We start from the raw sequence: 20,509 nt of genomic DNA, 5'->3' as shown, positions 1-20,509 counted from the left end.
TTTTTGTTGTGAAAAGAAAACCCAACAATGCCCGCTAAAATAAATTAAAATATATGTGTAATTGATGAATAAATCAGTTCCGCAATCCTGCAGGTGCAAGTGTAAATTCTCACATCTGACGGTAGGGGGCGACGGCGAGCATCTTCAACCAAAGCACAAACCGTAGAAGAAGAAAACAACCACAACCCAAGCTAAAGTCTGCAGATGTAGCTTAACAAATACACAATTTTTATCATTTTGTATGTACAGAAAGTTATGTTTTATGATTTTATCTCTAAGAGTCGAAGCTGTTGACACATTTCGGCTTTTTTAGTTTATTTAAAAACAACAAGCTTCCTGCTAATCAGTTGCTGAGCGACAACAAAGAGGCTGCAACTGCACACACTGCTGGCAGTGGTGCAGAAAGAGTCATTTCATAGAACAGATCACATTAATCTGGTTGACATGACGGGGGTGGCCTCTCCAGAGAAGTCGCCAGGCGCCAAGAAGAAGAGCGAGAGGAAGTGTGCCATCAAGGAGGAGCACAGACAGCTGTCCGGTATCATGGGAGTCATGAACAACCTAAGGAAACAGGTATGTGTGTGTGTGTGTGTGTGTGTGTGTGTGTGTGTGTGTGTTGTGTGGTGTGTGGTGTGTGTGGTGTGTGGTGTGTGTGTGTGGTGTGTGTCCTTCCTTGTCCTAATGCTTTCTAACTGTGTATGCTTTTTTCACACACATGTATACTGTAATACACCTGATGTGCAATAACACTGCCTGTAAATTTGACAATAATATATGTGCAATATACAATCATTTGCAATATACCCTCGTGCAATTCACGCTTTCTTTTTCTTTAAATGTATTTACAATCTGTAAAGAGTACCAGCAACCTTTTTAATTGAATATGGTCACTTTAAAAATATATATTGCTTCTTATTTTTACCATGGTGTACTTATCTGTTATTAATGTTGAATTATTGTCTTTTTTATTTAATATGTAAACCATTTTTTTCTTTACTTTATCTGCACTATACTTCTGCTGTTGTAATGCTGTACATTTCCCCGTTGCGGGACAAATAGGGAATTCTGACAGATTTTCCTCTTCAGGGTACCCTCTGCGATGTGACCCTGATGGTTCAGGGGAAACACTTTCATGCCCACAGGGTAGTGTTGGCAGCTGCCAGCCACTTCTTCAGTCTCATGTTTACCAGTAAGTGTCTACAACGAAACACAGAACTTTTTTGACAGGACAGCCACTTAATATTTTGTACAACTAGCCCAAGATATTACTGGAGATAGTTAATGGACACACCATTGCCTGCTGTGCCAAAACACTGGCTTTCGTTAACATGCTCCACATACTTAGAATGTGCTTCAACAAAAAGCCTACATTGTGATTAATGCTAAGACAATTCCCGATTTTAAATGCATATCTTCTTGGTTTTGAATTGGTTTTTGGTTTTATTTATATAACCATGTATGTTTTTATTATTGTTGTTTGGTTTTAGTCTGGTCTGCATTTATCGTATGTACCTCTGCAACATAAAAACATAGTGATAAAATGCCTCTGTTGCTACATGAGATTTAGAACGGAATATAATATTTTTGGAAAGTCACAATATTATTTAAGCAGTGGTCTTACCAAGCTGTTGCTAGGCATAACAAGAAACTTTATCTGCCATGCATGGTTGGTAGGTTTCTGTTTTCATTGAAATATAAATCTATTTTTCCTTACCTCTAGCCAGAATGATGGAGTCGACCTCCCACGAGGTGGAGCTCAGGAGTGCTGAGCCAGAGATCATTGAACTTTTGATTGAATTTATCTACACAGCTCGGTAAGCGTATTGGCTAAAAGTATAGAGAGTATATTGTGAAATATAGCAGTATTGATTTAAGGCATATGGGGCAACTTAAAATGTAATGTGACCAGAGGCCTGTACTACGAAGCCGGATTTTCGCTTAGCGAGTTAACTTCAGGGAAAACTTTGGGTTTCCGATCCTACGACGCTGGTTCACTCCTTAGCGGGCTAGAACTCCATGGTAACTTATGCTGAACGGCTAGCCTGGTCCGGAGCAGGTTAGGTTCCAGGATAAGAGATCTACTCAGTGAAAGCACCGCCTGCTGACCAATCAGAGCTGAGTGTGCAGAGTTTATAGCGATCAAGTCATATTACAGGATAAAGGAAATACAGTTTAGACTGCCGTTGCAGGAAAGACGGCCGGCAAAAATCAACTGACTGTGTGAACGCGAAAATGAATAGAATATNACACCCTGGCTTCATGCGCATGCCTGCTCCGGTGTGTGTTCCCCTCAACCGGGTCCGTGTGGAAACATATAACAACTATTGTAACATCTACTAAATGTAGCTACAGCATACAAATACAGAAAGTAATGTAGGCCTAATTCTCCGTCTGAATGTGGTGCACTTTTGCTAAATGTTTCGACAAATTGCTCGTGTTACCGCCCTTACATGCTAAACTCTTATGGCACTTTTGGCAACGAGCATTGTCCTCATCCAGACGGGTAAAGTTGAACCAGACCTNCGTCTGAATGTGGTGCACTTTTGCTAAATGTTTCGACAAATTGCTCGTGTTACCGCCCTTACATGCTAAACTCTTATGGCACTTTTGGTAACGAGCATTGTCCACATCGAGACGGGTAAAGTTTAACCCACAACTCAGAGGTCTCTCCGCCATCTCCTCCGTGTGTGTGTGTGTGTGTGTGTGCGCGCGTGTGCGTGTGTGCGTGTGCGCGCGCGTGTGTGTGTGTGCGTGTGTGTGTGTGTGTGTTGCTGCTGCATGTAGCAGCTGTGTGTGTGTAAACTGCCCCGCCCCCTCGCAAGCAGACGGGGGAGAGAGATATCTCGCCTGGATTGGAAAGATCGAAAATACAAAAAATAATCATAGACGCATTTTTTGCATATTAGAAACGGAGTTGGCGTTACTAAAACTGTAATGTAATGTTTGTGTAACAATAATAGGCTACATATGACATATATTTTTTACATGTCTCCAGTAGCGATAAAAAGACCGATAACGTTGGAGCTTAATGGTACCACAGTCTTTAATAATTCAGCCCTGAGGCCCGGTACCCATCCCTACACATGAGTGGCTCGGCGGCCACAGGTTGTTTATCCTTGACAGTCGCACATGGGCACACACTGAGAGTCTTTTCATATTCAGCAAATGTGTTCACGCTAAACAGCAGACCTCAAGAAGAAATAAGACTTTCATTCACTCACGGCAAAACTTACTTTACTTACTAATTTATTCACGGTAAAAAAAATGCACCCCCTATTCCATTGTCATGATGGACCCACAGCTACGCCACTGGTATGAGGCATGGCTACAATGGGTGAACTGTTTGGTATTTTAAGCAAAAAACTTCACAGACATGTTTTGTATAGGTATGGCCCTACAATATTTCCAATATAGCATAATAGGTCCACTTTAAGGTTTCATAATGACACAATGCCTGTTTTCTTATTCATCCATTTCCTCCCACATCCTCATCCATTACATATCCCTTATTCTATGTAGGTCCTTGTTAATTGCAATTGGTCTTGGCCTGGAGAGGTTACGAGTGTTCCAGCTCTCTGAATGCAGTGAATGAATGTGGCTTGTTGACTCCAAGTCGCGCTGGAGTGTGCATTCAGAATACCAGAATGCCAAGTCCATTAGAGTGAGAAGGGTTCATTTGTCACAGTTTCCATTGGTGTGGCTGTAATGACCAGGTAGCTGATGAATGGCCTGACCTTTTCCTCCCCCCTTATAATCAAGTGTTCCCAGTAGATTCCTAAGCCTAATTTGTGGATGTCTTGGATGCTGACACAGTCTGGTATGACACAAGCTTCACGGTATTCAGAAACTGAAACGAATGTTACATTTAAATATGGTACGGTGGGGTCATACAGCAACCCTGACAAGCTTAGGATTTCTCCATATACTGTGAGTTGTGTCTGCATGTGGCTCTAGTAAGAGCAAACGTATTGCAAAGAATGTTGTGTGCTTAAAAAATAAATAAAAATTAAATGTATTAGTAAACAGTGTGTTTATCTGTTCCTACTGTAAGCTGAACAAGTTAAAACATGCCCAGATAATTAGCTTTATATAAACTAAAGGTGTAGCGCTCCATTGATATTTATTGATATATCAATTCAATGATCAAAACGCCAATATCGTACATTTAAAAAAACGATGAATGTCATCCTAAGAGAGGCCAATATATTGAGTAAATAACAACAACGGCTCAGGCTCACTTAAGGCGTGCTGCCCTTGTACTTCTTTTCACTAAGTGAAAAGGGTAGGATGTACAGATGGCTCTTCACAGCTTATGATTTCCACATATAGGCCTACTGGTGGACAAACTTCTAACAAATACAATTCCATAATGCTGTTTCTATAAACTGCGTTGTTAAGCTGTGCTTTAGTCCGAAAGCTAAGATGTAAAGTTCCACTTTTCACCTCTACAACAGGGAAGGTGAAGTGTTCCAATTGAGCTGTCTGTCATATTTACTATGCATGCCATAACCTCCACACAAATCACGTGTCCCCTCCCCATCGTTCCATCACCAACTCATGTCATGTATGGATTTGGCGGCTGTGGATGACTTACAGTGGTGGTTGAAGCAATCAATGCACATTATGGAGTAAGTTATGCTGTCATTACAGGGGCTGAAGTGAGTTGTCATGCAGGAGGAGGTACACTTTATCAGAATAGATTAAAACAAGTAAGTCAGAAAAAGTACACACCAGTGACTTATAGATACTACGCAAAGTCAGAAGGCTGCTGTTCTGCCCTGCAGGCGCCGCGCTGTTCCTCCCTAATTCTATCATTCCAGATGATCGAGCCCAGAGCGAAACACATGGAGGATTATGCTCCGTGTTCGATCGTGAGCGGGCAGGAAACCAAGAAATCAGCATGTGTGCGGGCTGACTGGCAAGTTCACCATCATCCAGGGAATACAAGTACCTGGCAACAGCACAAAAATGAATGTTTAAAAATAAAAAAACAAGCCAAAGAACAGCATGTCTGTCCATGTGATAAGGCCCTGCTGGGGACAGTGGAAATTAAGAGGACATAATACAGTCACTTAAATGTGTGTTATCTCTGAGACAGTGACACTGTGCTGAGTCTATCCAACCTGTTCTGTTTGTTGTGTTGGACTTGTATTTGCTAAATCTTGAATATATAGACACAGCATGTACAGAAATAAATGTACAGTGGAAGGAGAAAGAGCTGACCGGCTCAGGTAAGAAATGTAGAGACGGGGGAGGAGAAGTTCAATTGAAGGGACAAAAATAGGACAAGTACACAAAGCTTAGATTCTCTTCCCCTCACAGAGCGAGAAACAGCTGACTGAAACCCATTTCCAGTCTTTCCATGCGCAGAGAGGAAACACCATTTGCATTTCATTTCAATAATATCTTGAAAGCTTTTCCCATACTAAGTTATGCCTTGGCACTTATAAATAATTAAATCATTACACTAATGACTTCAAATACTTCAAATAGCATTCGTCTTTTTTGTACTTCCTTTACGAACAATTGGAACAGAGCACAAATGTTTTTGATATCATTTTATTTTTCATTAAAGTCAGAATTTGTAACAGCCAAAAGGAACTTCAATATTCAATCTTCAGTGTTGTTTAATCCTCACTAACATGAAAACAGACCTCTTTGTGGCTTATTGTTATGAGCAGAGAGCCTGCCAAGAAACAATATGACTTGAATATGCTTTTCAAATGTCATTTATTCCAGCTCTGCAAAGTGCTGTGATCTGAATAGCTAACTAGCATAGATCTGGTTTCAGACAGTACCACTCCTTCACACATCAACCCTCTCACACACACACACACACACACACACACACACACACACACACACACACACACACACACACACACACACACACACACACACACACACACACACACACACACACACACACACACACACACACACACACACACACACACACGCACACACACACACTGTACAAACACCCTCTTGCAGATATTAGTGGCAGCACTCTATGTGATCTGCAGATTCGCTCCCCAGTGACGGCAGTGAGCAGGAAGTGGGGGGTGCAGAAGCATGCATACTAATATCGGTATATAGGTATACTGTGTATGTATATAAAGTAGTGGATTGCCAAGTTATTCACGTTATTTATCAATCAGCTATGACTCATGGAGTTTCACAAATTCATTGATATAGTTTTGAAAATACGATACATGAGATAAGTTAGTTATATAACCACATTAATGTTATAATAATAATAATAATAATAATAATAATAATAGATAATGTTACCACATATGTCTAGTTTAGCCATTTCTAATACTGTTGTTTCTCTATTGGATCAATTTTATTTAGTTTGGTTCCCAGATGATGAACTAAGGAGGACATTATATAACCATTGACTTTGAAACTAAAGATATATCTTAAGTTATAGGTTGATTAATGGATGAATCGCCATGCAATTGCGATATTGAGAACATTTTGTCTAATATTTCTGTTTATGACCGAATACCTGAATTGAATGACGTTCTAATCATCCTCATCTGTACTTTATCTAAAATGCTAATTAGCAAATGTTAGAGTCCTGCTAAATCTCAGCATGTTGGCAAAGTCATTGTAAACATGTTCTAATGAGCAAATGTTGGCATGCCAAAAGGCTAAACTAAGATGATGAATGAGTGCAACTAACCATTCGCTTGTTAGCAAAGTCATGTTAGCATGTTGCTATGCAAGCTTAAGCATTTTGTTTACGGTACTGCAGTGAGTAAGAGCTGCAAGCATACCTGCAGATCACCTGCCAAGTCTTGTCAAAACATCGTAAGGCTTTACCATTGTTAGGTCTTTACTTACTAATGGGGAGTTGTTGTTTTTGTCTCTAGCCATTCCTATCAACCCCCCCACCATCCTTCCATGCACCTGGTTCTTCTGCCAGAGCAGGCAGAGGTTTGGATAAAGGCCTGACTTGCCGCGGGGGAATGTAACCACACACACTGACCTTTGCTTGCTCCACAGACTGCCAATGCCAAGCCCTTACCTCCCCCACAAAGAGACACTCCTGGAGGGGCCAGCTCTGCAGCACTCTAAACCTGGCAGACCCACACTGGCACAGAGGGAAAGGGAGAGGGGGGGGGGGGCTGGACAGACTTGGGTCCACCATTTTGCCCATCTGCTGTTTGAAAGCCCATCATGGCAGACTGTAACTGTGTCGTCTGCACTCACCTGCTCACAGTTTAGACACTCTGAGTTGCAGATAATGAAATGGGAACCAGACTGCAGACGATGGAAATACATACAAACCAGTGGCAGTTTGTCAATATGAGAACAACAGTGGTTTTAATTAAACAGTGAATATTGATTGGACAGTGTCATTGATTAGCCAGTGACAGTTCCCTCATGACTGCAGACAAATGAATACACAAGTAGTCTTTCTTAGAGAGTTAAACCTGACCTATTTTGCTAGTGTTGTTTGGCAGGCACATTCCTCATTTGAAGCAATAATAAAAAGTTACATATTTAAAAAAAACATCATTGAATAAAATAGTAAATCTGATCTATTACAAAGGTGAAACACATAAATAGGCTAAATAAATATTGTTTTTATTACTAGTTGTGAGATACATTGGAGGCAAAGTATGCAGATTTTTTTTTATTTGCATGACTAATGTGATTTACTGGAAATCATATTAAAAAGCGTTATTTGGCTGTTTAATGTAACATGTAGGGAGAGCAGGTATTAATCAAAAAGTCATTAAAAGGTGGAGGCCGTGAAAGTAGGTAAATCGAGTGTGGAGGTAGGATTTATCGCACATTTACTTAAATAACTCAGCCATTAAATATCTTGACTAAATGTGTAAGTTATCATCAGGAAAATAATAGGTCACTATTTGTAAAAGGAATATTTAGCTCTCAGTCCTTCACACCATCAATATCATGTCTTCACCAAGAATGGCAGAATGTATCTTCTATCTATCCTTTAAAATAAAAATAGATCCAGCACATAACTCTCCATACAAACACTAAAAATACAGAATGGTTGCCATGGACATTCTTTATGTTGTTTTGTTTTCTCGCTTTCCTGCATTTCTTTCTCTAAATTCTACACACAAATATGTGAAGTTGTTTTCTCCTGTTGCTTGTGTTTTTCTTTTTGTATGTGTTTAATTGGGATGTGTTAAGCTTTTAGGGCCACTATACAAATGCAAAACAGTTACTTAGATACTGGTGTGTAGAATGTTCAACATCGGACAAAGCCAGGCTAGATGTATTTATGCTAAACTAAGCATGCCTCGACAGACAGAAATACAAGTAGGAATAACACCAAACTGCAAGATAAAGGACAACTGTTCGATGATGTGGATGACAAGAAAGATATTGTCGAATTTCCCACATTATAAAATGCATTTACTTGATAATTAATGTGTGTGGTCTCCATTATAATCCAACCAAACCAAACAATGCTGAACCATGCACAAAATCTACTCCTTGTATATATTCAAAGTCTTCGTTGGTATTCTCAGTGTGTGTGCTAAGCTTTTGGAATCGCACCAGTGTGTCTGAGCTCTCAGCGATATCTTTCGCAGCACTTTGTAAAATAATGGACTGGGCAGAGGGAAAATAAAACAAAATACATTCATTTGCATTACATTAATTGTACATTAAACATTCATATGGAGAAGTTGTATGGACCCAGAGCATAACTGCTGGAAGGGGCTTTGTTAAAGGGTGAGATGAGGGGAAGGGGAGACTCTTGCATGCACTAGCTTCCCTCCCATGTAACGCATTTTCATCAAAGTCTATTAGGGCGTCTTAATATCTTCCATAGGTACATTTGATGCATAAATGAGCATTTAAAACATGAAGTGCCAGCGTTAAATTGCCCTTATCCCATTAGTAATGGTGGGGAATTACTCTGCAGTACTGTATAAGCTAAGCTGCCCCCGTACACACACACACACACAAACACACACAGACACACACACACACACACACACACACACACACACACACACACACACACACACACACACACACACACACACACACACACACGCAGACATTTACATGCTGGTCACTGAAGTAAAGGCCAACAAAGGAATAAAACGCTTCATGTTTGAGAACGTTTAAATGTAACAATGACTCAATGGGCTTTCAAATAGCTGTTAACCTGCTGGCTTATCATAAAACGCTTTTGCAGAGAACGTCTCTGGTGCCTTTTAAAAAGCAGCCAGTGGGAACATCACAGCAGCCCATTACACTGTGAGATACTTGCTGAATCATTACACCATCTATTAGTTTAATTAATCTTTTGTAATACCATCATTGTAAGGGTTGGTGTGTGCAGTTCGGATTACAATCCATTAAATAACACAAGTCTGCACAATTTTAACTAACCTAGTCTGGGACACCATCTACAAAAGAGTGAGGGTGAGGAACTTATAAAATAAAATGGAGGGAATAAGTGAGTTCAGGTTTACAAACCAATAAATGTGCATTAAAATGTCCTCAAGCTATAAAAGGTTTATTGAGTATAACACAAATAAAACCTAGGGCTTATCTCCATTAAATACAGTATTCATGTCTTAAAACTAAATGCCTGAAGTCCTGATTTTGTTTAGAATAGCAATATAGCTTTCATATTGGAGTTCGTATATTTATTGTATTGCTTGACAAGACTTTATCTCTTCCCTTTATTTATCATAAGAGTTATTCTAGAAGAATGACAGCCCATAGTTTGGGAGTCAATTCCTCTTTTAATGGGAAATAAAAGCAATACAACTAAACTTAAAAGAGCATGTCACCAGCACATTTAAATCAAATGCTTATGTGGGTTTAATGACCACAAACAAATGTTTACTACGGTAGATAAGGACAGAGTTAGGTTAGTGTTTATCTTTTCTTCTCAGCAACAAGAGCAGAAGGACATTTCTTGTTACTATAAAAAACCCTTTAATGCAGCTAATACTTCCTGCTATGACAACTATCTTTGTTCCACAGGCCCCAATAGTCTTTGTGTGTGTGTGTGTGTGTGTGTGTGTGTGTGTGTGTGTGTGTGTGTGTGTGTGTGTGTGTGTGTGTGTGTGTGTGTGTGTGTGTGTGTGTGTGTGTGTGTGTGTGTGTGTGTGTGTGTGTGTGTGTGTGTGTGTGTGTGTGTGTGTGTGTGTGTGTGTGTGTGTGTGTGTGTGTGTGTGTGTGTGTGTGTGTGTGTGTGTGTGTGTGTGTGTGTGTGTGTGTGTGTGTGTGTGTGTGTGTGTGTGTGTGTGTGTGTGTGTGTGTGTGTGTGAGAGAGAGAGAGAGAGTTGTGTGTGTGTGTGTGTGTGTGTGTGTGAGTGTGAGAGAGAGAGAGAGAGTTGATGTGTGTCACTCTTCAGTAGCAGGTGTTTTTTTAACAAGCTAATCAAACTGTTTCCACCTGTTTTTAATTTGAGTGAGACGTTCCTGTAAGACCTGTGGGCAGCTGGTAAAGGCCGAGGATTACACTCAGGAACTGTACAACACATGGCTGCACCGCACACAACCTCGCACGAGCAGGTGTGCACAAGGGCAGACACACACACACACACACACACACACACACACACACACACAAACTCATATTTGTTTCACATTACGCTGCAATCCAGCAGGTTCGGGGGACCTGTAATGAGTTGCTGCTTTGGGATGTGCTTATTGTGTTTCTTTCAATCACTGGCTTAACATCAAGTTCTTTTTCCCCCCAAAATATATATATTGAATTAGGAGGGCTGAGTGGCAAACCACAATCTGATCCATTACTTTATTTTCATCTTGAAAGTTGTGAACTTGAAGTTTGTAATGAACATGTTAAGAAGTAAAACATCCGTCATTGAAGAGGTGTTCAATTAGTCATCACTTACTGAAAAATAAAACTGTTCCCTTAGTATTTTGCGGTCACAACATCTCAATTTAAAAAACGTGACTTTAAAAGTTTGCTTTGAAAGTTTGCAATGGTTGCATCAAGTCATGGATGAGTGATTGTGTCTTTGTATGTGCATGTGTTTGAACATTTGCCTGTGAGAATGGGAGAAAGCGAAAACTTGCCCGACACTTAATTCTGTGCCTCTGCTGTGCCAGGCCATCTCTTCCTCCTGTCCGCAGTATTGATTTATTCATTTCTTTTGCACTTGTTCCTCCATTCTTCCTGCCTTCCTCCTTGCCCAACCCATTCTTATTATTTTAATTATGACAGACTTATGCATTGGCCAAGCGCGTGTAGAGTAATTATGGGGAAATGAACCTGCGGGATGCACGGGCCATTGACCAGCATATTGACTTTGACTGCCACCACAAGCAATTAAACTTAAGCTTCTCTGCGTCTGTAGAAGCCCGCCACCTTTCTTTATTACCAACCACCGACACAGACAAACACTCAAACTGGATGCAAGGTCGCCAGAGAAGTGTTAGTCAGCATGTCATTCCTTCCTTCCTTCCTCGAGTGAGCATACAAAACGTTACCATGCATGAGACAGCGCTGAAGCTGACATGATCGTGGCCCTGCTCCCTGTGAGGACTTCTCAGTCCAAGAACCCTACAACTGTTTTGACATGCCTTTATCAAACATTTCTGCCCCATGGCCGGCAGCGAGGCTCCGACTACAGGGATATAATCCATCTGTCGAGCCATCTCTGAGCCACAGAGTGCTCATCCAGTGGGAAGGCTGTGGAAAGTCTGCCGCTACGGTTGTTTTTACTGAATCAGTTTTATAGAAATGTTGGTGAGAAGTAAGTCCATCCAAAGCTAGAGGGATTGAAAGCTGAAAAAGGGGGTTAGAAAAGGGACATTCAACACTCACAAAAGTAAAAGAGCTCAAAAGAACCACATAGTGTGCTTGAACTTGTAATCATAGATGAAATCATGTGTAATCCTGAGATTTATATGCTGTAGAACTATTGTTAACTTGAACAACTACTGAATGAGTGGTTTTGAATGCTGTAGAAACAGGCTCTAAACCTAACATTTTAAGCATTGTATATTTAAACATCAAGCAGATACAGAGCAACATTAGCATTTATTCAAAGTTATGTTTAAGAACACACGTGTGATGAATGTTAAATCCAGTTTTCCCTCTTCTTATAGCTTTGCTTTGCTCTCTAACAATTCCTGAGAGAAATATCTGGCTTTTTATCTGCTAGATATTCAACCTTTTTCATTTAGTGCTCGGCAAGAAGCGTACAGTTGCATTTAAGAGCCCTTCTTCCGTGTTTACTCAGGCATTAACCAATCAGGAAGAGCGTCTGCCTGTTTCACGCTGCAACATCTCTCTGTTAGTCAAAGTCATGGAAAGCTGCAACGTGCCAAACAATGATGAATGTGTCAGTGGTGTTAGCTAGTTACTTATGTTAACTAGCTAATTACTTATGCTAGCTGACTTTAAGTGATCGGTTCACATATTATCATAGTAATGCATATGCCACATACCCATACCCCTCTGTTTGTAAATTCCCCCCCTTGTATTTCATATCCCTTTCCCTTTCGTTGAATTTTGTAGCCCTGAGAATCACCTGATGCACACATATGCTCATTATGACTACTTGACAATTTCAGGGTCCTGGTATTGTGCATGCTGGCTGTCACACTTTAATAGTACAAAGCTGTGATGAGCCTCAAATGATGTTAACTGACACCTGATGTGAAAGGCCTGTTGTTTAAGCTGTTTGTTTGATTGTTTGTTTGTTTTAGCCTGCTTGTTTGCCGTGAATGGATCTAACTGTTAGATAAATGTGTGGCACATTTGAAGAACCAATAGCACATGTAAAAACAATGCAGTGACATTGACAGTAGCTTCTGAAAGGGAAATTGCAAGGATGCAAAGTGTGTATGCTAATGGCACTACATGCTCTGGAGCTGTTTGACGGGGACCCTCTTAAATTAGCATGTGAATGTCAACATAGATATATTTACTTGAATCTGTTTTTACCATTTCCTGCTCCCTAATTGGCACAAAATAAGATGCTTCTGTTCCATGGAACTTCACTTGTACAAATAAATGGCAGTGACACGTCCGCCATTCATGTCCTCTGTGACAGAAATTGGAAATTCTCCCTGCTGGGTATGCATGAAAGACGGAAAAATGCAGGGGAATCTGGCTTCTAAAATATTTGTTGTGCTTTCATTAATCAGATTTGACAGATGACGGGGAGCTTTACAAAGCTAATGGCGAGAAAATCAAAGCTCCTGTTATGTTTTCCTTTTTTCATCCGTCAGAGCGGAAATTAGGACATGATGTTTTACTAATATCTACAAATGATGCGTTGCTACAATGTTTGTGTGTGTAAGTCTGTTAAGTGGACGTTTTCCTATGTTGCTCCACATGCTTCTGTGAGCAGTTGCATTACACACAGTCTCACCGGGACTCTTTGTGAGTGCGCGGTGGCATATTTTTCAGGAGTTTGCCCTCTAGCCATTTCTATCCGTCTCTCCTTCTGAGAGTGATTCAGAGCAGTGGATTAGTGTTGACTGTCAAACAAACAGGCCTACTGCTAGGCTGGCGCTGTGGCTGTAACAGACCTCCTTAGTGTCTTGGGGACTGTGCACATATTTACTGAATAACATAGGCCAAGGTTTTAAGTGGCTGACTGCTGACTCTGTGTCTGAGGGGAGAGGATTTAAGCCTCTCACAGGAACCAACGGTCAGCTGTTAAGTAAGTCATGTCACTCAACTCAACATGGTACATCATTGTAGAGATTTATAAGTATTTATCGAGGTTACAGTCAATCCTATTATAGGATATCCAACTTAAACTAAATGAATAAATTACAGAAAAAATGATATTGTTTGCTAAACTGACTGTTTTTCTCATAGTTGGTGTCTATAATACTCGGATTTGAGAACGGAATGTCAAGAACATCAATTGTTAATCCAGGGAAAGAGCACAAGCTTCCTACTGATTTGAAATCAACTTGAGATAATATCAATGTGTGCTCCAAACGCTCCAAATGTCATCATACTACGTCCAGTTGAGGTGCTAAAGCCAGAAACTCGAAGCTGTTAGTGTGGTTCTAGGAAAAGTCAGGGCATCATTAGAGTCAGTGGGCAACACCTGCTGTGGGTTGAGTGTCTGACCCTAACCCTGATCTCATAGTAGAAGTAAATGTACCTTTCACAGTCCTTATAATAACCAATAGCTTTCCTTGGCAACTTTTCTTATACGCAGACAGAGGGGGTCTTTTACTCTATCACAGGCATTCTTGTTTGGCCTTGTCTCCCTGCAGTGGAGTGATTATCTGAGCAGAATATCACGGCAATCTATCAAATAGTTGTTGAAATATTTCAGTCTGGAACAAAGTGGTGGACTGACAAACTGACAGCAAAAACATTGTCATTCCTGGAGCGATGCCACCAGGGTGGCTGAAAATCAAACGGCTCACTTTCAAAAAAAAGTTCTGCAAAGGAACTGCCTTTAAATATGATACAGACTGAAGAAAAAGGCATACATAGTTTCAGAGAAAGTGTTGCCACCATGGCCCATAAGGCATTTTAGATGTCGTTCTCTCTGGGTTTTGAGCTGTGTAAGAGCCACCATTTTAATGTAGCGAATATTTCCAGTATTTCTATTTCTAGGAGGAAGGTAGCATGTCAGAGAATAATCGCATTTGAAGAGTAATTAAAGCTGAGGCCTGGGCTAAAAGCACATTTAATTGATTACCCTGGATTCTCTCTGAAATAGGTTAAAAACTCTCCTAAAATGAGTTCCATTAGTCTCCCGCTCACTATTTATATTCTCTGGCTCCTCTCTTTATGATCCAGCTGAGATGGTTCTGATTAAATTGCCCTGTATGTACCTCCCTCGCCTCTGCATTGCTCCACTTCCTTTAGATCATCCCTCGCTCTCACCCTCTCCGCTGCTTGATATCCCCCATTGATCACACACCCAATTTACTTTGTAAAGTCAGTCCTCTCTATGTCTCCCTCTTTCATGTACTTCTCTGATGTTAATGATGTCGCTATAATGTATTAGCTGGCTGCAACCATGTCTGCATCATAGGCTTAGCAACCGGTACGACCATAGACTCTAACTAACCTGCACTCATCATGGTAACGGTTGATCTGTTTATTGACTCTTTTTCCCAACAGGCTTCAGAGGTATTGGACCTCTTTTTTCTTGAGGTTTTTTTGGGTAAATGGATCCTGTTTTGTGCATCCCCACACTGGCCCAACTTCAAGTCGGTCCAGGAATCCAATAAATGCGGAGAATGTCAACCGATATAGGCATCCGATTCCAATTTGCCACTGGCAGCACTTTTAGAAGGAATTTCTTTCTGGGTTTTCTTTTCCCATACCTGGCACTGTTACTAGGGTGAAATTCCCATTCATCATAATAACCAGTGTTGAATGTCCATTTATCAAGCCCTGAATGCCAGTGCTTTACTGTGGCAAGTTGAGCCAGGGGGATTTACCTTCTAATGACTGCCCTAAAACCGTGTAGTTATGAGACAAATTACACGACAAAGGAGGGGGGAAACAAGATGGCCAACAACCCTGACTTAAAAAACATTTGATGGAAATTCCCTCTGGCAGTCAATCTCTTCAGAGAGGACAGGATTTTGAGAAAAAGTCCACAAATCAGCAGGTTTCCTATCTCTGACTCCATTTGTTGTGTCTCAAATTGGTTTGGCTTCTCCAAAAGGCGTTCATAGATCTGTGGTTGATATTCTAAGTTCATCATCTGTCAACTCCACCAATAGACACATAGTCTCTCTGTGTCTCTCCCTCATTCTGTCTCACTTCAGACCTTGTGACTGGGGCAATATATTAATGTGATGAGTCTCCACCTTCACCGCCAGACTGATCTGTAATGCATGCCTGTTTGAGCTTTCTGCAAGCCAACATGAATTTGCCCAAAATGTGATTAATAATACAACCCCTGTATCCCACAAGGTAGCATTTTGATGAATTAACAAATCGGGTGTGAATGTCTCCCATTTAATCACACTGAGAGATGAAACGCTGGACTGGTGGGGCAGGCTGGGTGAGTGGATCCACAGTAATCTGTTTCTATCCATATCCCAGCTAAGAGGAGGAGCAAGCGATGACTCGGCACCCACTTTGGCTTGATAGAAATCCAAATGGTGAACGAGAAGATCTGAAAGCAATGGAAACTGTTTAAGCAATTGCTGCAGCAGATGTAATTTATTTACTGTCAAATTGAAGTCTATGCCTTGTTTATGCAAACCAGAACTCACTTGTAATCAGTCTGCACAAATCCAAGAATGCACATATACAGAGAGTATGACTATCCACTGAAAAATGTGTTATCTATTTCAATAAAAACACATATTGTTGGAGGAATACACACTAGTAAACACTCCCTAAATAGGAAGCAGTGGAAGTTGAGAAACAAAAAAAAACATAATTGGTGGAAGTTTAAAACAAGAAGAAAAAGAAAGGTAGAGAAGAATGGAGAATAAGAGGAAAAAATATCAAGTGCTAAGTGTGACTTCATGCAACCTAGACATTAAAAAAACTTTAAACTGCGAGGGGGAACGTTTTTATAAAGTAGAAGTTCTTCGGCTAAATCAGCACTCTGTCAGATAACTGAATAATAGATTGCTGCCGGTCAAACCACTTTTAAGAACTCTGATTAGTTTTTTATGTTGGATTGAATCCACCCACCATAAGGCTGTGGGGAAAAACCTACTGGCAAGTCTCTGGATTTACCTGTTACAAATAAAGTCTTCTCTGATTTAAACTCTCCCGATACTCCCCAAAGTAAACTAGGTTGTTTTCTTTCTTTAACTGCATCTCTCACTCTCTTGTCTCATTCCATCTGTCTGTCTCGCATGTACTGTAAAGAAAATGTAACCTCTGTGGAGAACAGAATGAGCACTGGATAGTTTGAGGGGAAACAGATGGGAAGAGAGACAAACACTCGCTCAAAGCCCAAACAATCCAGATCTTCTTCCCCTTCACCCCCAGTTTCTCTCTAACAAGCGACATGGAGCTTAAGGTTATGTGCGCACAGTAGCTGTTGCCCCAAGAGTAAGCATGGCACCCCAATTAGTTTGGAAGTGTGTGTGTATCTGTTGTATTCCTGGTACTCTGTATGCATGGGTAAAAACAGCAGTGCAAACAGACTAACCATGCTGTGCCCCAGCCTTGTGTGTGCAGTAGGGGAAAGACCTCCCTCAGGGGAACAACTTCTGTTCAAAAACAGGAAGAATACTGACAATATCTCCTTCTTTACTTTTAAGATATGATCCTATACCACTACCTGGAGACACTTTTGCATCAGAGCTCATAACAAGTAATAATGGCTTTAACAGCTGAAGTAGTCTACGATCAATATTTGGTTAAGATAATGTCTAAGACTCTTTGATTTAAAGTAAAAGTAGGGATCAAACTCAATTTCCATTTTTAGATTACTATGGGAAACCTGCATTATCAAGTCTAAGTGATCTAAATGGACCAGGACCTGCTCTTAAAACCAATCTCCCTGGATTTCTTTAGAAAAATGCACTTGTGTTTCTACTTTCTTGTGCACTTGAGATATTTCATAGTTATTTTCTGTATGTTTTTCCCTACATGATACATTGTAAGGGCGTCTTTCATTTGGAATATTATTCTATTTTCAATTCCAGCTTTTCAGGGTGGATTAAAATGAATAATGCATCCACACAGAGGGATTTTAACTGTACATATTTTCAATCCGTTGTGTGTATACAGTCATATCTATGGCTGGGTCTATGGGATCACGCTTTCTTTTCGTGGATGTCTGTGGTTGGAATTAAAGGAGACTGTGCCTCGCTGGCTGCTCGCTGCAGATACCTCTTCTAATGCTTGGCTATCTCTCCACACACCATGGGTATTTTTAGTGGCCCTTATCTCTTTATGAAACATGAGGCGCACTGCAGAGGCTTACGTTACACACTTCGGATGCTTTGGCTTAGGATAATGCAGGCATGTGAACTGAGGATGGAGGAGTGGGTGTGGGGGGCGTCTGGGCGTGCTAAGAGCAGAGAAATAAAATTATTGACTCCCTCAGCCGCAGAGCTTTTGGCTGAGTCAAATCCAGCGTTTTTTTTTTCTCACATAAACTCTTTCCACAGGCTGGGGAATTTGGATCGTGGAGGGAGAGAAAGACGGACGGACGGATGGTTTGAGTTTTCAAAAGAAAGCACTACAGGTCTCTATACTTTGCAAAAGCTGAAACTCACAGGTTAAATTCTTCGGGTTCTTCAAAGTTTTAACTTTTATGAAAATGTATGAGGCTTACGGGCTTACTTAGTTGGAACAAAAACTGTAACTGTCCTAAATATAATATAACGTATACAGTATGTGCGTTCCTGTTGTTACTGCTCTTTTACAACACAATAAAGAAGACATATCTCTGCCATGGCTGAACGATAACTCTCGGGCTGTGGAGATAAAGTGCAGAAAATCTCTCCATAAATGAGATGCTGGTAAATGTCCCACATTACTTTGAAGGGTTTAAGGCTGATTTATCAGAAAGCAGCATGTAAGGATGCAAGAGCCGCTTATTTTTCTCATCTCCATGAACCAACAATCCTGTGGAGCCTTTCAGAATAGCAGATTGACTTGTTAACCCCGTCCTTTAATCAGTGCGGCGAGGCCTGACCTCTTGTCTTTCTCACAGTCTGGGCTGATCTCCAAACTGACATTTTCTTCCCCCAGATCTTGGGAGAAGCAGAATCAACATAATTACAGTCTGTTATGAGTCAGAGTAACAGCTTTATGGAATTCTTATCTGGTTTTAAAGCACAAATCCTACCCTTCGTAGAGTGACTAACAACTTTCTTAAGCAAGCAGATATGTGTGCTGCATTTTGATTATGTTAGATATTAGTGGGATACCATTTGGTTAGTTTGGTTTCATTGATAAACAGAGGAGGTTCCCCACATGTTTAATCATGATAGGCATTCCCCTTAAATGAGTAGGGGTTTGTCAATGAAACAGACAGTTATAAGCTGCTATTTGCCATGACATTATTGGCACACATTCCCAGAGGATACTTTCGTAAAACGTTGGTGATTGCTTGACTTTTCGTCTACCACCACCATGGTGTTGAAATTAGCAAGTATTAGTAGGCTATTGGGATTTCGAAAATGCAAAACATTATGTCTGATAATACATAAGCATGTCAGCATAGTAATTTCTATTGGCCCCAAAAATACCTTTTCCAGGAACGATAGGTCTGTAAATTACCAGGTACTTTCATTTTGTACTGTAGGTAAATAACTTCCAGAGCAGAGGAACTAGAACACTATAAAAAACATATTTATATCAATATTTCCAGAGATAAGGTTTCATTTGATGGGCTCGAGACTGTTTGATTGGTAGGCTGGGTTAAAGGAAAGGCTGCGTTGCTCCAGAGGCACACAGATGCTGAAAATCACCAGCAGATAATAATTGTTTCACTCTACAGTGGAACCATTTTGGCCTCATGCACTACTATGCAACGCAATAGGAATTAACTCTGTATCCAGTTCTCTTCATACATCCATGATGCACCCCTCTCACAGAGCTACTGGACTCTTATCTTGTTTATGTATTAGGGCTACTGTTACGTTAGTATGCATTGTGAATTGTGTCTTTAAGACCCATACTTCAAACAGCTTACCATACAGTATGTTTTTCTCCCGATGTATTTTCAGCACCAGGATGTTTTTACTCATCTTCCATCAATTTAGAAAGGTTCGGACCCAGCATTTATCTTAAATTGATTAATTTAAAGGTGACCTATCATGCAAAATGCACTTTTGTACGTCTTTTATACATGAATATGTGTCCCCGTTGTTCCAGGGAACTCACCAAGTGTAAGAAAACACAACCCTCTCTATTTTCCTCCATACCAAAATCTCAAAAAAAGGGACTGCAACGGATTTGATAAAAACGGATCCAGATTTGAACACTTTACTGACATCAGTAAAGTGGCACTACGGCTATTGGGCCAACTCTCCACCTATCAGGGGAATGAGAGGTTGGTGCCACGGCCGGCCATTGCTGCTCGAAAGCGCTGGAGATGCTGTAGTACATATGCCAGGCCTGTAAGTGGCGCTGTAGTCTGCCACAAAAGCAGCGAAGAAGACTTCCTTTGCACGGTTGCCATGGTTGCCTTTCTGTTTATTCTCCCCTGTGGCTCTTTTTCTCCCTCCCCGAGGCAAGCGTTTGCACCTCCTGCTTTAAAACAAATGAATAATGACTCTTTATAATCATATGTAATGGATAATGTGCAGCGACACGGTCAAAATGGGGAAAAGAACACCGACAGGCTGATCAGTAGCCCGATGCGAAGCGTTTCCCCATAATGACCTTGTGCTGCACATTATCCCGCTTATTACATGGCCACATTCTCAACAAAGTAACGACATGACTCCCAATATTAATTGAAATGCTTTTATGGATTTAGAAAATTATTTTATTGATTTAAAAAATAGTTGTATTGATTTAAATTGACATGCATCCGCTAAGAAAAATAGTCCGTTGTTACTGTTTGAACTAACGTAGCAACGGCAGGAACTGCTTTGATAGTGT

The 20,509-nt window shown here is 40.6% G+C and overlaps 1 protein-coding gene across 1 annotated transcript in view; it reads left to right on the top strand.

The window, feature by feature from the left end:
* Nucleotides 1-177: 177 nt before the first annotated feature.
* The window catches only part of klhl7 (kelch-like family member 7), a 50,220-nt gene continuing 29,888 nt past the window's right edge, over nt 178-20,509 (top strand). Inside the window, exons 1-3 of the mRNA XM_010793550.1 lie at nt 178-573; nt 1,087-1,189; nt 1,721-1,814. Coding sequence (XP_010791852.1) covers nt 445-573; nt 1,087-1,189; nt 1,721-1,814 — 326 coding nt within the window. The 5' untranslated portion in view covers nt 178-444. The remainder of the gene's footprint in view (nt 574-1,086; nt 1,190-1,720; nt 1,815-20,509) is intronic.

Source organism: Notothenia coriiceps, unplaced genomic scaffold, assembly GCF_000735185.1.
Source record: "Notothenia coriiceps isolate Sejong01 unplaced genomic scaffold, NC01 NC01_scaffold00037244, whole genome shotgun sequence".
Classification (NCBI taxonomy): Eukaryota; Metazoa; Chordata; class Actinopteri; order Perciformes; family Nototheniidae; genus Notothenia; species Notothenia coriiceps.
This window is presented reverse-complemented; position numbering and strand designations above follow the sequence as displayed.